The sequence below is a fragment of the Mytilus galloprovincialis genome, chromosome 5 (assembly GCF_965363235.1).
Source record: "Mytilus galloprovincialis chromosome 5, xbMytGall1.hap1.1, whole genome shotgun sequence".
Taxonomy (NCBI): Eukaryota; Metazoa; Mollusca; class Bivalvia; order Mytilida; family Mytilidae; genus Mytilus; species Mytilus galloprovincialis.
The window spans coordinates 35,064,257-35,080,070 of record NC_134842.1 but is presented as its reverse complement, the minus strand read 5'-3'; the positions used below and the strand labels follow the sequence as shown (position 1 = coordinate 35,080,070).

The 15,814-nt window shown below is 30.2% G+C and overlaps 1 protein-coding gene across 9 annotated transcripts in view; it reads left to right on the top strand.

The window, feature by feature from the left end:
* LOC143075698 (huntingtin-interacting protein 1-like) overlaps nucleotides 1-15,814 on the top strand; it is a 45,592-nt gene that overhangs the window by 2,676 nt on the left and 27,102 nt on the right. For 7 of the 9 annotated variants that reach the window (XM_076251250.1, XM_076251247.1, XM_076251248.1 and 4 more), the window contains exons 2-9: nucleotides 611-674; nucleotides 5,292-5,434; nucleotides 6,441-6,497; nucleotides 7,335-7,415; nucleotides 11,285-11,361; nucleotides 12,024-12,047; nucleotides 15,098-15,159; nucleotides 15,360-15,500. In XM_076251250.1, the coding sequence (XP_076107365.1) occupies nucleotides 611-674; nucleotides 5,292-5,434; nucleotides 6,441-6,497; nucleotides 7,335-7,415; nucleotides 11,285-11,361; nucleotides 12,024-12,047; nucleotides 15,098-15,159; nucleotides 15,360-15,500 (649 nt within the window). Of the gene's footprint in view, nucleotides 1-610; nucleotides 675-5,291; nucleotides 5,435-6,440; nucleotides 6,498-7,334; nucleotides 7,416-11,284; nucleotides 11,362-12,023; nucleotides 12,048-12,585; nucleotides 12,601-15,097; nucleotides 15,160-15,359; nucleotides 15,501-15,814 lie in introns of all 9 variants that reach the window. The other 2 variants (XM_076251245.1, XM_076251246.1) reach the window with 2 other exon arrangements.

Sequence of the window (15,814 nt, the reverse complement as noted above, 5' to 3'; positions counted from 1 at the left end):
TGCGAGAAAGGTCAAACCGTCAAAGGTTAGATTCCCGATTAGATCAAACCAAAGACTTTTGTTGGCATTTTCTACTTTTTCTTGAAGAACAAATAATTAAGGTGTAGGAACAAATACTAGTCCCTTGAAATCTGACTCTGAGTAGGGGGTATGTCTCAAGGTGGACTAATACATTAACTGTCTTTTGAACCATATTTTAGCTTAACATACATGTATGGTGAACCATCTCAAAACTTTCCAAAAAATAATAACACATCAATTCAAACAATGTCAAATATACATGTATCTCTGAGCTTCCTTTTACCACAAGCTGAATAAGTAAAGCAGCATATTTAGCATCCAGAGGAAACAGCTTTCTGATGCCAAAGATTTGTCAGGAGAGAAAGCCATAATGACCAACCTATTTTTGTTTGATGTATAATGCTGTACATGTTAAATAGTCTTTTTGTTGACTGTCCCCATTTTGTTTTTACTCATAATTAGCATGATAACTTGGGCTGGACAAGTTTTATAATTGTCAATGTTTGTAAAGCATATCTGCTTGTTTAAAAACAAAGAAGTTATTTTCATTCCTGTGAAATAAATGATTGCTATTTTATTTTTTGAACAGCATGTAGCAATCACCAAAGCCATCAGTGCGACAGAATGTCCAGTGAAGGAGAAGCATGCCAGAAGTATCCTTTTTACTTTATAACACCATTTAAAATATATGTTCTATATCTTGATTCAATTTGCATAGGGACTTCATAAGGCCAAATAAAAAAGTATGTTTGGTTCCAGTTACATCTAAAAAAAAGTTAGGGTAGGTAGGTAGGGATTTTTTTTTTTTATGTTTTCTTTTACATTGAGTCTATGGGAGCAACATTCTGACTTTAACAATGCTTAATAAAAAATGACAATAAAATCTTTAGGGTAGGCTATTTTTAAGCCGAAAAAGTAGGGACGGTAGAGTTACTGGAACCACACATATTTTTATTTGGCCTAAGGTGAAAATTCATTTACCATTTGTTGACCATGCTGAGATGCTATTTTGTTTAATACTGTAATGTTAATATATACATATATTATGAGGGAAAGATTTCTGAAGTGTTGTTATATTATCTCAGTGGATTGATTAAATCTTTGAAAGCTAAAACATGCTTATAATTTTTTTTTAATTGAATAGTTAATATTCAGATGATTTTCATTAAAGGACAATATCATCAAGTCATGTTAGTAATACATGAGAAAAAAAAAGTGTGCAATTTTAATTTTTGAATTTTTTGAATTCATATTCAAAACCTATATGACATATATTATTTTTTTTTAATGCCATAGAAGTTTAAACAAATTAATTTATACATCTCTGATTAGTACTGATAATTATTATACAATTGTTTTATTGTTGTTGTCCGATTACCCAACTATCCAGAAAAGTCTGGTTTTCAGAATATTTTATTTCTTAATCACACGGCCTTAGGTGGACATGTAAATCACAAATCAAAACAAACTGTTTTACATATATAGTATGACCATATACATTTCCATAGGAAACTACCTCATAAGCTATACATTTAATATCCAAATTACAGAATCAAAGTCTGAAATTTAAAAGCCACTGGACTTTGTACATTTACTTTCAGTGCATTTTATTCTCTCACTTTATTTTGCAATAAAAAGCAAGAATGAAAAAAAAATGGAAGAATCCAAAATAATCTTAAAAATGCACTAAATTTTTTGGTATATTAAAAATCATTGTCCATATATCTGTATATACAATAATACATCATGATATATAAACATATTGGTCAGCTCTGGAAAAATATCTTCAAACAATTAAATTGGTTATCTTATTATTGACTTGTTAAATACACTTTGTAAATAAAAGTGGTGGGTTGAACCAGGTTCTTTGGCATTTTGTCAAGTCTGTATTAAAAGTATTTAACCAATATGCTAGTATTCTCCAAAATATTCAGACATTGATTTAAAGAACATATTTCTTGCAGATATATATCTTTTAAATGGATACATTAGACTTGAGATTTCAATTTTTAAATGCAAATTCAAATTTATACATTATTTTATTATGTATTTGTTGGAAAATAATGTTTTCATCACATATCCAAAGGTTAAAAATTTTGTTTTGCTAATAGACTAAAGGGTCATGTTTGGGTCACATGTTATCATCAAAGTAGATTAAAAAAAAAAATTTAAAAAAATAATGTTATTATGTCAGGTTTTGCTCATAAAACTCATAGAATATAATTTTTGTTTAAGATATTGACTTAAGTGTCAATTGAACTGGCAAAGTCAGTATAAAAAAAAAAATACCATCGTTAATTTTATCAACAACTATTCTTCAGGCTATCATGACTATATTAAATTTAGTTTACAATATGAAATAACATGATATTGTTAAGAAAATAATTATTACCAACACAAAAGTTGCAATAGTTGTTTAAAAGTGTAAGCATAAAATTGAGTGGATTTAATTGTTTAAATGACGAGGAAGGATGTGCAAACACAATATTGTAATGTTGCCTGATATTTTCTAGTTTATACCAATTCACATGGGTTTCTTAGGGTACAGTCGAACCACAGATTAAAATATTCAACGAATGACAAATTTTCTTTTGGTTTTGCATGCAGAGATTGGTAAAACCAGGAAATCAAAATTATCAAATTTCCATGAAAATGCAAGTTTTCCTCAATCCACCAAAATTACCAAAATGAATAAATCAACAGTATTGTGTCCTGTACTTGATTTAAAAATTTATTCAGGAGGATCAAAGGGAATCTGTAGTTCAAATTGCTGATAATGTACTGATTATAAATTATATTAATCTGTATTATATCTATTAATAGATAATTTTTTATCAGAAAAACATATCTTTAGATCTGCAATACCTTTGTACATGTAGCATAGAAAATAGATTGTTATTCTTTGAACTTTGTGTAGGGTAAAACTGATAGTTAAGGGATCTTTTTTGTGTCTTCAAAATATACCCCATATGTGGGGTAGACTTAAATTGGGGGTGCCAATTCTCTAAATATTTATTTAAAAAACTATTCACTATTTGGGCGCACTACGTTTGCGCGCATTTGGGGATTAAAATGTTTTACGTTTGCGCGCAGCTTTTGATTACATTTGCGCGCATTCATTTTACAGGTAAACTCAGGTAAAAATATAAATAAAAATTTAATTAAATTATAATTGACTATATATTTTTTTATTTTCATAATAAATATGACTATCAATTATTAATTTTGAAAATATTTCTTAATTCAAACTATATATTGTTCATATTGAATTATAAAACCAATTATAAAGTTATCATCATTTATACTCCATTGCGAATATTTCAGAGTGAAAAGGATTTGAACGAATAGTGATCGTTTTTAAAATAAGTAAATAATGGAAGTTAGTTTGTAAAGTTACACTAAGGCACAAACATGGAGTTTCGACACGTACCTACATGTAAAGTATATGAAATTATCAATACTTTTACCTTTATGATTAGCTATGTTTTAGCATTTTAACATTTTTATCTGTACATTTTTCTAGGATTTAGTGCTTGTGCATAATAAAACGGACTTATCTTGCTCGAAATCCCACTTCCACCTCATCGTTGGTGAGTAGGGGACCAAGACTAACGAAATGAGTACTTATACTTGTAAATAATTGAACTAATTATAAATAAATAAGTATTATTACCTGTATTTTACCTGAGTTTACCTGTCAAAAAAATGCGCGCAATTGTAATCAAAAGCTGCGCGCAAACGTAATGATTTTTGCGCGCAAATGTAATGGTAATGCGCGCAAACGTAATGCACCGCACTATTTTACCCCCTATTTCACATAATTCTCACTTTGTTTAACTCCCTATTTCCCTAATCTCAAAAATGTGCCTTCCCCCTCTCCTTTAAGAATTCTGTTCACTGTATATAATCTTTTTATATAAACAAGTCTAAATTGAAAACTATATAATATATACATGTAAATCTCTAACTTAGCACTGTTTTGATTTTTATATAGATTACACCAAAATGTAAATGGTACTTTGCCCTAATGTATATTTTATCTACTTATGATCTAAACGTAGAAGTATTTATCTCTGTGTTACATGTATGACTAACTGATGAGAAATCAGATATTTTTTTTTCTGCAGGGGGAATACACAAATATGTATAAATCATCAAGAACCAATTAGTCCTTATTAGTACATAAGTTATTATATGTATATGTCAGGGTGTAGTTGTTTATTTTTATATGCATCACTGAATCCACTTTGAATCAATATTCAATACATGTATTTGTAAAAATCAAAAATATATTCCCAAAAATTACAATATAATTATTTTCTCATATTATAATTGAAATATTAAAAAATGATGTATGCTGAACAAACAATTTTAATAATAATCTACAACAGAAAAAAGATCCACCATAATTTGGGATTCCAATTTTTTTCTGGAGAACCACCACCTCTTCATTGTTAAACCTCCATCTCAATCCTGGGTATATCTTTTTGTAAATCAGTATATTCTTTAACACGTTTAATTTGAAATATCATATAAGATAAGTTTTTAAGACAATGATTGACAGATAACATTTTGGTATGACTAACAACTTGACTTTTCAAGATCAATATCCTTCCTGCTCTATTATTAATTTCTAATTATAGATAATACTATGACTTTACCAAAAAAGTGAACTTTTAAAAGATTATTTGAACTGATAGTATTATTGACTTGAAACTGATAGATACATGTATAAGATGTGGTGTGAGTACCAATGATATAACTCTCATCCAAGTCACAATTTGTGAAAGAAGAATCGTTATAGGTCAAAGTACGGTCTTCAACACAGACCCATGGTTATGTATCTAAAAGTATGCAATATTTTTTTGAAATAAATCAGCCAAATGTGTTTTAAAAGATTTAACTTATTATTTATTTCAAATTTATGTAAACAAAATGCACATAAACAGCAAAGCATGTGCATGGGAGGTATCATTTCACAAAAAGATGCTGTGTTGTTTTAAGTAGGTAAAATAGCCAATAGGTATAATTATATGCAGGATATCTATTAAGGGATAAGCACACTGTTGCAATTTGAGAAATTTTGTCAGTCTGTAACCTCATAGAGATAATCATATAAACTGGCTTTCTTTGTAGAAGTTGTTTAATAGTTCCTATTTACATTAATAGTCACACATTTTTTATTTTTTTTAACTTTATAAGTCCCTTTTCAGCCTGGAAGGGTATTCAGGCTTCTTGGTTGTATAATTGTTTTCCTTAATCCAGACCAGCTATTGTTCTAGGTACATTTAAGGACCATGGAGCAGGACTATACTGGACAATTGGTGGAAAACTGCCACTGCAGGGAAATCCTATTATTGCATGGAAATTTATTCATGTACTACATAAAATACTGAGGGATGGACACCCACATGTTAGTACCTTGTTTAAAACATTTGAGAAGATGTGGTATGAGTGCCAATGAGACAACTCTCCATCCAAGTCACAATTTTTAAAACTAAAGTAAACCATTATAGATCAAAGTACAGTCTTCAATACTGAGCCTTGGCTCACACCAAACAGCAACCTATAAAGGGCCCCAAAAATTACTAGTGTAAAACCATTCAAACAGGAAAACCAATGATCTAATCTATATAAAAGATGAGAAACACTTATGAATCACATCTACAAACGACAACTACCGAATATCAGATTCCTGACTTAGGAGAGGTGCAAACAATTGCAGCTGGTTTATTGTAATAAAAACCTTGATCATTTTAGTATTATTGCAATGCATTTCATTAAAAAAGATGGAATATAGAGTATGAAAAATTTTGTAGTTGAATCAATATCTAAGAACTTGTTAGGCAGCATTGAATATATAAAGGTCATGAATATTACTCATTACTTCTAGCTATATCAATGAAATTAACACAGTGTAAGGGGATACATCTTTTTAAAATTTTAATTTTAAAGGGAAATAACTCCATAATCTGTATTACATTCATTTGTAAAAATCAAGTCTTAGATTTTCTTAAAAGAACAGGAAGTGTGGGGAAAATGATAATCCATTCCATGATGTACAACACTGACTAAGGGAATTGTCAAAATTAAAAAAAAAATAAAATATGTATCCTTTTTCAGGTGAATCACAGTGTTCAGAAATTGCATAATTAATAAGTTGCCTACTATTGAAGTTTTATCCCCCAACTTAAGGGGATGGGGCATTAAGTTTTACCCTTGTCTGTTTGTACATCCCATAATTGCTTTCCTTTCTCATGAATTAAATGAACCAAAATTTTCATATCACAGAGCATTTCTTGAAATTTGAAGATTAAGTGATGACTGTGTAATGTGCATTTAATATCTTTTTCCAACAGAAAAAATGTTATATTTATAATGTTTTCTTTTGACATATTATAATTTTTGGTTTATTTCAGGCAATACCAGACTCATTCAAAAACCATGCAATCCTGAAAGAGCTTGCAAAGCTATGGGTAAGATATTGCAGTAAAATAATTTTAGAGGAAACACTCAAAGTGTCAAATGAAGCATGACTGGAAGTAAAGCCTGTGTCAAATGACACATGTCAGGAAAAAAAAACTACTTCAAAAGAAAAAATTCAGGAAACAAATACTATTTCAAATAAGTTGGGAAACCAAAACTAAGTCAAGTGAAAAATGTCAGAAAACAAACAATCTTTCAAATAGAATGTTTCAGATGAAACATGTCAGGAAACCAATATTTTGTCAAAGAAACATGCCAGAAAACAAACACAATGTCATGCAAAACATGTCAGGAAAAAACACTGTGTCAAATTAAAAATGACGGGTAACAAACTTTGTCAAACGAAACATGCCAGAAAACAAACACCATGTCAAATGAAATATGTCAGGAAACAAAAACTATGTAAAATCAAACATGTCAGCAAACAAAATCTGTGTCAAATAAAATGTGTCAGAAAACAAAAATTATGTCAGAAAATAAACAGTGTGTCAAATAAAACCGTTCAGCAAACAATTACTGTGTCAAATGAAACATGTCAAATTATGGTTTGACCTTGTCAACCTTGGCCCTAAATGTAAAAAGAAATCAGTTTCAGGGGAAAAAATGGAAGAAACAATGACCCAAATTTTTTGCAGAAGCAAAATAAGAATACAACAGAAAGAATTGTGTCTAGCTATCCAGGCATTATCATTTTGGATACAAACAATGTTTTTGTGTTGTGAATAAGATCTGTACTATTATTCTTTTATTCATGGAGAAGAATTCATTTTATGTTACGATAAAATGTCAGACATACAGTTTACAAATATAAGTAAACTATTTTGTAGATGCATCTAAAGGAAGGATATGGAAAGCTTATTGCTTGTTATTGTAAACTGATGGTAGAGAAACTGAATTTTCATAGAAAGGTATATACTATGATTTATGTTTTGTTGATTCATTTTTATTTAAGAATTGAATGCTTCTTTTTGGGGAAGACGGCTTCAAGCCGTCAATCCACAATGGGGTTGACCTGAGTGAAATTCCCTCACATCATTCATTTTGTTTTTATAGCGTGGGAAACCCCCCAACAAATCTTAATGAGAATGATGAGATGGGGAGACACAAATGAATAAATTGACTTTAAACACTTTTTTATACATTTCCCTTCTGTTTCTCTCGAAATTATCGTATATTGAGCTCTCCTTTACACTATTTACGTTTCTTTTACAATCCGGAAAAATCAGTATGACGAGATATTCTAAATATATCCAACCTACATTATATTTTATAGTGACGTCATTGTTGGAATGCCACACTACGCATAAGCAGGGATATCCTTCACTGGTTATTTAAATCATTCTCAAAGATTGTGAACTTACTAAAAAATAGTATTTGTTAAATTTAAACATAATGATGTTTGCTGTAGATGATTCAAACATCAACATGCCAAACTTTAATTTGTAGGTCAACAACTTTCAAAGTAAACAGGAAGTCCGAGGGGCTACATGAGATGGGGGAAAGAAACGATCTTTTCCATTTTTTTCTGTAAATCTCTGTTTTGAGAATCTTCCTCCAATTCAGGAGCACCTCAATTTATGAGCTAATTATCCACTAAAAAAATACTTAAAATGTGACATTTAGTATATGATAAGTAGTCTTCCATTAAAACTAAATTTTGTGTACCAACATAATCATTGTAATAGTTACAAAAAAAATTAAAAATGTTGCATTTTGTAGTTTAAACCTCTTTATTCATGAAATTTTACAAATATTTCAAAATGTAGGATTTGGAAACAAGCTTCACACAGTTTACATCAATCATATTGTTATTTTTATTAGTACCTGTATCCCTGTGATGAGATATGTAACTGGGAACTTTATCAATGGAAATTTAAAACTGAATAGATTTTTCAGTCCTAACTTTCTTAAGAAAAAAATTTAAAATCTTAAGAGTACTGTCACAAAAAATGGAAAATGGCCCTAGCCTGCAGTTCAGTCGTACACTATTAAGATTTCAAAAATAATTGTAGTTGTTGTTAAATGACAGAATTCAACTAGTTGGATTATAGATAATTAAGGGACGACATCAAAAGATCAATGTAGGATAAAAAACTTAAATCAAATAGTTTGGGGGTGGGGGGGTCAACATTGCTGCAAGTTTTGTTAATCTAAAATCGATTTTACATATATCCCTATTGGTCAATCTATTTTTCCCAAATTAAGTTAAGAGGGGGGGTGTGGGGGTCAGTGAAAAAACTATGTGAATTAAGTTTTTTATCCTTCATTGAACTTTTGATATCGTCCCTAACTATCAACTTTAATTGTATGTTTAGATTTAGAAGATGCAGATCTCTTCCATTGGTCTAAATTGAATCCTAAACTAAAGAAACGAAATTACATTAAACAACAATTGATTCCAACAGTGTCAACCTTCCACATGTTCTAGCTGTTCTTTTTATGCCCCACCTACGATAGTAGAGGGGCATTATGTTTTCTGGTCTGTGCGTCTGTTCGTTCGTCCGTCCGTCCGTTCGTTCGTCCGTCCGTTCGTTCGTCCGTCCGTTCGTTCGTCCGTCTGTCCCGCTTCAGGTTAAAGTTTTTGGTCGAGGTAGTTTTTGATGAAGTTGAAGTCCAATCGACTTCAAACTTGGTACACATGTTCCCTATGATATGATCTTTCTAATTTTAATGCCAAATTAGAGATTTTACCCCAATTTCACGGTCCACTGAACATAGAAAATGATAGTGCGAGTGGGGCATTCGTGTACTGAGGACACATTCTTGTTTTTTCATTCTTTATATGAAGACTATCAAAAGATAACCCCCCCCCCCCCCAAAAAAAAAAAAAATGAAATAGAAACAAGGGCCGTCTTTCCTCTCAGAGCTATTCAGCTCTTTGATTGTAACTTTATTGGGGTGTAAAAGCATTGACCGAAGTACATTTTGTTTCCGTGCTTCATTCTAAAAATGTGTGCATGGTCAACGCTTTTACAACCTTATGAAGTTACAAAAAGAAGCATTCAATACTTATAATTACATTTTTTTAGTGAGTAATGCAATTTGCTTAAGGAATAACATGTGATGTGCAGTTAGTCAATCAGAATAAAGTATTATAGTTAAGAAATAATTCATGGGGGCTTGAATATATCGTGATTTTACCACGGGTTGCCCTTTATGACAAATATTTTACCCTGAGCGATAGCGAGGGGTAAAATATCGGCATAAAGGGACAACCCGTGGTAAAATCTAGATATATTCAAGCCCCCATGAATTATTTCGATTCTAATAGGACATATACGGCAATTCTTTTGGATCGAAGCGCTCTAGGTGGAGGACAATATTTGCCGTTCCCGTAAATAAACGCACTATTAAATTGGCGTAAAAGAACGGAGTGAACTGAATTAGTGACATGCTTAAACTATTTTCGATAACGTATTTAGATAGTTTTTGATGAATTTAAATGATAATGTACTTAAATGTATTATATGTATAAAAATAATTGGCTTACACCAGATTTTATCATCGTTTGTTTACGTTTTCTTGTTGTGATGATTTTAGGTTTCACTAGCGTGTATTTTCCCGTAAACTGCTTATATTCTTACGTCATCTTTCTATGACGTCGGGTACCTTATTCATAAAAAAGCATATATGACGTGGGAGAACAATCGGAACAGCTCTGGCAATATATTCATATTTTACCACGGGTGTGTACTCAAAGCGTTTGAAGGACGTCATGTTAGAATGAAACATACATCTAATGTAATTATTATTATATGAATCCACAGTACAAATAGCCTAAACATGAGATCACATTAAAAGCCAAAAATAGCTGCTGAACAAATGCTTAAATTTTATACAATGCATTTCATTGAAACAGATGGAATAGAGTAGGAAATATATATATATATACATACTTGATCAATATTAAAGAAATTCTGAATTCATTTCACAGGCTAAGATATTGTCAGGTCATAAATGTCACCCATAACACTGTTTAAGCATGTCTTCATGTGACATATCATTTACACTGAGGGAAATGAACAACTGTATGACAACTATAAAAGGAGAAACATCTGTTTGATATGAAAATAAGGAGATGTTGAATAATTGCCTATAAGAAAACTCCTCACCAGAAACCAAATGATGCTGATTTAAGCAACTAAAGGTCACCACAAAAAAAAAAATGAAAGTGCCCATCAAAGTTCTGAGGTTTACAGAAAGCTAGTTCAATGAAAATAACAACTAACTGATAAATCCTTTTCCCTAAGATAACTGTAAATTTAGAAATTATTGTTGAGATTTTTTGAAAAAGACATAAATACCAAGTAATTATTGGTTGTAGGAAAATATGCATACAATTATATGTACACATTTCTCTATTTTTTGTGCTATTTTCACATTTCCTGACCGGTGTGAGAAAAATATTTTCCTCACAACTGAAAAATCTGTTCTCGGCAAATGAGTCTTAGTCGAAATATGATTATGATGTCAAAATGTTTTGTTTTCTTCTGGATTTTCCTATTGTGACGTCGTGAAAAAAGGCGACCATGTCTGATGACGTCACTTATAAAGAACACAAGTTTCTGAAAATCTTTGAAAACGAAGGATAAAAATCATCAGAGAAACAGATTCCAACACTATAACTCGTTTATTACGATATTTCTCCACTCTCGACAGTTAAATTTTAATTATTTAAAAAGTTCGGCAAGCCTCGCGCTTTAAATAATAAAATTTAACTATTTATGGTTTTCTCAGGACTATCTGTATGGATAAAACTCTCTTTCTTTTATTACAGAACAAAGAAATACCTGGAAACCTGAATTTATCAGACGAACAGTTTGCTAAGATTTGTGGGTCTGATGTTAATAATTAGTAAGTTTCATCATGAGAAAATCTCTTATTCATGTAATTTTATTTATTGTTTTTATTAATCAATTGAAAAGATCAAGGGGCTAGGTAAAATTCTATCATAGGCAAAAGTACAAGAAGACTTTAAAAAAAAATAGATTTCTTTGAGTAAGATTTCCATGCTTTAATGAAAATTTAAAATCTTACTGTTGAGTTTTTGAGATTACTCAATCTTTCTGGTGTTTAATTCCTTATATTTATTCTAAGGTATTCTTTGTTGAATTGATTTACAACTTATACAAGGAAGAAGAGCTTAATGTTTGGTTTTATCAAGAACTTGGATGATTAAGAGCTTGTGGTTTGGTTTTATCATCCAGACTTCAGTTGACTGAGAATTTATTGCATGGTTTATAAATTTTGATTTTGGATGAACTATGATTGATTTATTGCACATTTGATGCATTCGAAATATACAAACCTTAATATTGGTTGGAGTTTGGGATTGGTGATTAAATTTTCAACTCTCTGAATTGATTTCTATAAATATTTTTTTAACTAACAACTAACTTGATATAAAAATGGTGTGGTAGTTTCTGACTTAGATATAATAAAGCACTGTATTTGCAGTATAACAAGTATTTTATGTAGTAGTATAACAAGGATAGACAATAATTAATTTATAACAGTGTATCTAGAAAGGAGTTAGTAATGTAAGTGTGTCATGTCAGGCCAAGTGTATTTTTAAATTGCTTCATATCTTATACTGTGAGTCTCTAATTGTGATTTCCATCTAACTAATCAAATTAATTATATAGTGTGAGAAATAGTTCTGTGTTATTTGCTGTCCAGTAATAGAGATATTTAAAATTAGGGGTATTTAGCTGAAATTGCTCTAAATTACCAAAGATCTGTCTCCTACACTTTCTTACGTCATGGAACAATCACCTTTTTATTATAAAGCAAAATTATACATGAACTTGTAAGACTTTAAGTAATGGAGAACAAAGTTTCTGACAAATGTAAATACATCTGTTATTCACGGTTTTATTGTAGTCCTCTCTTAAATTTATTCCGTTACATGCTTTGCTATGTTAAAAAAATTAATAAATATTAAATCAAGCTTAAGTATTCTAGTTTCATTTTTTGAAACAATATAAGATATGAAGGAATTTAAACACTGGTCTGTTATGTATATATGTTGTTGGGTATAGGTAACTAATATTTTATTATTTATTTTTTTTCTCTCAGTGATATGCGATATAGGCAAGTGTACATCAATAAACAAAATCAGCTATTGTAATTAAATGTACATTATATACTGAACTACACAAGAAATTAACAATTTTATGAAGTTATGGTTCTTTCAGAAAAAATTCTGTGTTATAACTCTGTATATCTCTGTTACAAGTACAGTCAGCTATAAAAGACCTCGAACTGACAAATGTAAAACAATTCAAACAAGAAAACTAACGGCCTAAGCAGGGCTTCCAAAAAATATTTTAGCCAGCCGGACATTTTATATCTGATCCCGGTTTTTAATCCCTTAAGACTAAGTCACAAAAGGCAATTATGGTAATCAGATGGCCATTCCAATGATTGACATTACATTAAAAAAAAAAAGATTTTAAACTTTACTTTGATATGATATGAATTTGATATTCGGATGTTACTGTTAAATTGGCAGTGCATCATTCAAAGTGTGCACATCAGCGTGCTCCTATCTGCCTTAAACTTTTTATTTGTGCAAATTGACATTGTCAAAAACTACTTTCGTTTTCAACCGGATGTTGACTTGACAATGGTAAAACATGGACCATAAACGGATACGTAAAATCCGTGTAGGTTTACAAAGCATGACTGAGAGAAGAAGCTCTTTCCACTTTATTTCTTCAACAAAATACTTGAATTGAACGTTAGATACAGGTATCAATGATAATTTTAGCATTTTTAAAGAAATGTAGGATGCATTATTAAATTACCCACCTGTGCACATGCGCACACGTGTTCTAGTTCATACGACGTTGTTCTGACGATTTTTTATTTAAACCTTTTTAAATTTTTCATCAAATCATGTTGATAAAACTAATTTCTAATAATTTTAATGTTTTGGACTAAATCAATCAGATTCAAATCGCTGAAATGTAAGAAAATAATTGTGAATAAACCGATCAATTTATAAATGTCCGGTACTGAACATAGTTCACCTGTCACCTGAACAGGTAGATTTCAGCTGTCCAACCACTAATTAGCCTTGATTAAAATTAGAAAGTATTGAAGTAGGTGTTGTTTTAATAGTAATTAATCATCATGTCACATTTATGACCGGAAATGTGTTGATGTTAAAGGCAAAAGGTTGGGTCAAAAAGATCGTGAATTACGTAAAAATGACCGAAAAAGCCTTGAAAACTAAAAAGTATATGACCGTTTCATGCTTTGCCCAGCCGGACTTTTACCGGACATTATACAAATGACCGGAATATATGACCGTTTTGGAAGCCCTGGGCCTAAGTTAGCTTACTTTATATGGTCTTAAAATGTGGATGTAAGCAATTATAGGTCATTTACAGACTTTGACAATGAGAACATATCTTATAGTCAGTTATTAATACCCTGACGTGGAAACTGAGAAACTATTCAAATGTGAAAACTAACAGCCTAATTTGTAACAATTCCATATACAAAAAACTAATATGACATATCCAAGCAAAATCTGTGTTTTCTTTAAGATATATAAAGATTATAGTTTCTTTAAGATATATATAGATTTGAGTTCAGTATATTATGTTTTGGGATTGGCTAGTTCTTGTTTGTTAAACCTAATAACTGAGAGTTTAAACTATCTGTTATAGTAAAATTTAAACTTTATTTTGGCTAAAGACTTCTGGACTATTCAGTCATTGTAGATCAATGAATTTACATTCCACAACTCTAATCCTACAATTTTGTTAGTTCAGTGATCTTGTTTCAAATCTAGAAAATATTGAAATAATCTTAAGTTTTGCTCAAGACTTATTCATTTTAGAAATGATAGTATATTAGTGTGACTTGGTAGAGGGCTGCATGTATCAGTTAACATATACCAAATAATAGGGTGAGGGGACGCTAATTTAAAACTGTGTCTAACTTAATTATTATCAGTTTAACACTCACAGAACTAATACTTTATAATTACTTAACTGGCGTATAATTCTCATTAAAAAGACAAAGAATATTTAACTGCCTGTTAATTTGTTACATTCAGAAATTGGTGAAATCAAATTATTTTTAATCTTGCTTGCTCTTGTGTGAGTATATTTGTACTCCGTCTGAGTTTTCCGTTGAACTAAAAGGAAAATATTGCAGGATTCATATTATATCAATGAGTGAAATATCTGTGACAAATTGAATTTATTTCTACAATAAAACTAAAGGATTATTATTATTAAGAGGACTATTTTGTAAATTTTGCAATGAATACATAATACTACAGACTCCTATATTTACTTTCTCTTTCAATCAGACAGGTTTAGAAAAAATATAACTTGTAAACATATAATTAGAATATCAATATATTCACACGAACTACCAAAGTTATCTTTCTCCTTGATATGTCATGAAAAACTATTAACTTCGAAGTATATGACACTTTATATGCTATCAAATTTATCCACAGCCTTTTCTTAAGTAGAAAGTAAAAAAGCTAAAAATGAAATTTCCTGTAAATTGCATATGAAAGAATTTAATGAAAGTATAATATCGGAACAATTATTTTTTTTTTCAGTTTTGAGATCAGTGTAGAAATGCTTGATTATATGGATGAGATTTTGAGTCTTCAACAAGCAGGTAAGTTGAATAGACTATTGATTCTTAGATTAAGCAGCTTCAACATGTACATGTAATATGTTTATTTTTTCATAACAAAAATGTTCAAATTTTGAGTAATTGATATCAAAATTTTATATTCCTTTAAAATTTGCCATCATAAACCCATGCTTTAATTTTTAACTACACGATGTTACAGTATCTATAATTTTATTTTTCAGTATTTGGTTCATTAGACATGTCTAGATCTAACTCGATGACAAATTCTGGACAATGTCGACTTGCTCCATTGATATTGTGTATACAAGACTCATGTCAACTCTATGATTACATTGTTAAATCCTTGTTCCGTTTACATTCTAGTAAGTATAATATATGAGCCGTGTCGGATAGAAATCGACCTTATGCCAAAAAAATCTCAGTTTGAGTTTTGTTCATATTAATTTTGCTGAAAGTCATACAATTTGAATACAAAAAACCGTTTTACTCTAACTTTCTTTTTAAAAAAGTTTCGCTATTTCAAAGTTTTGACGGATACATAATATATATTTAACATCAGATCTCACGACAACGTCGTTAAATTAACATTATCGTGCATTAATTTTATTTTGTATCGGTCCTTTACTCGTAATAAAGAGAGACATGAAAACATACATTTGTATACAATATTTAATTT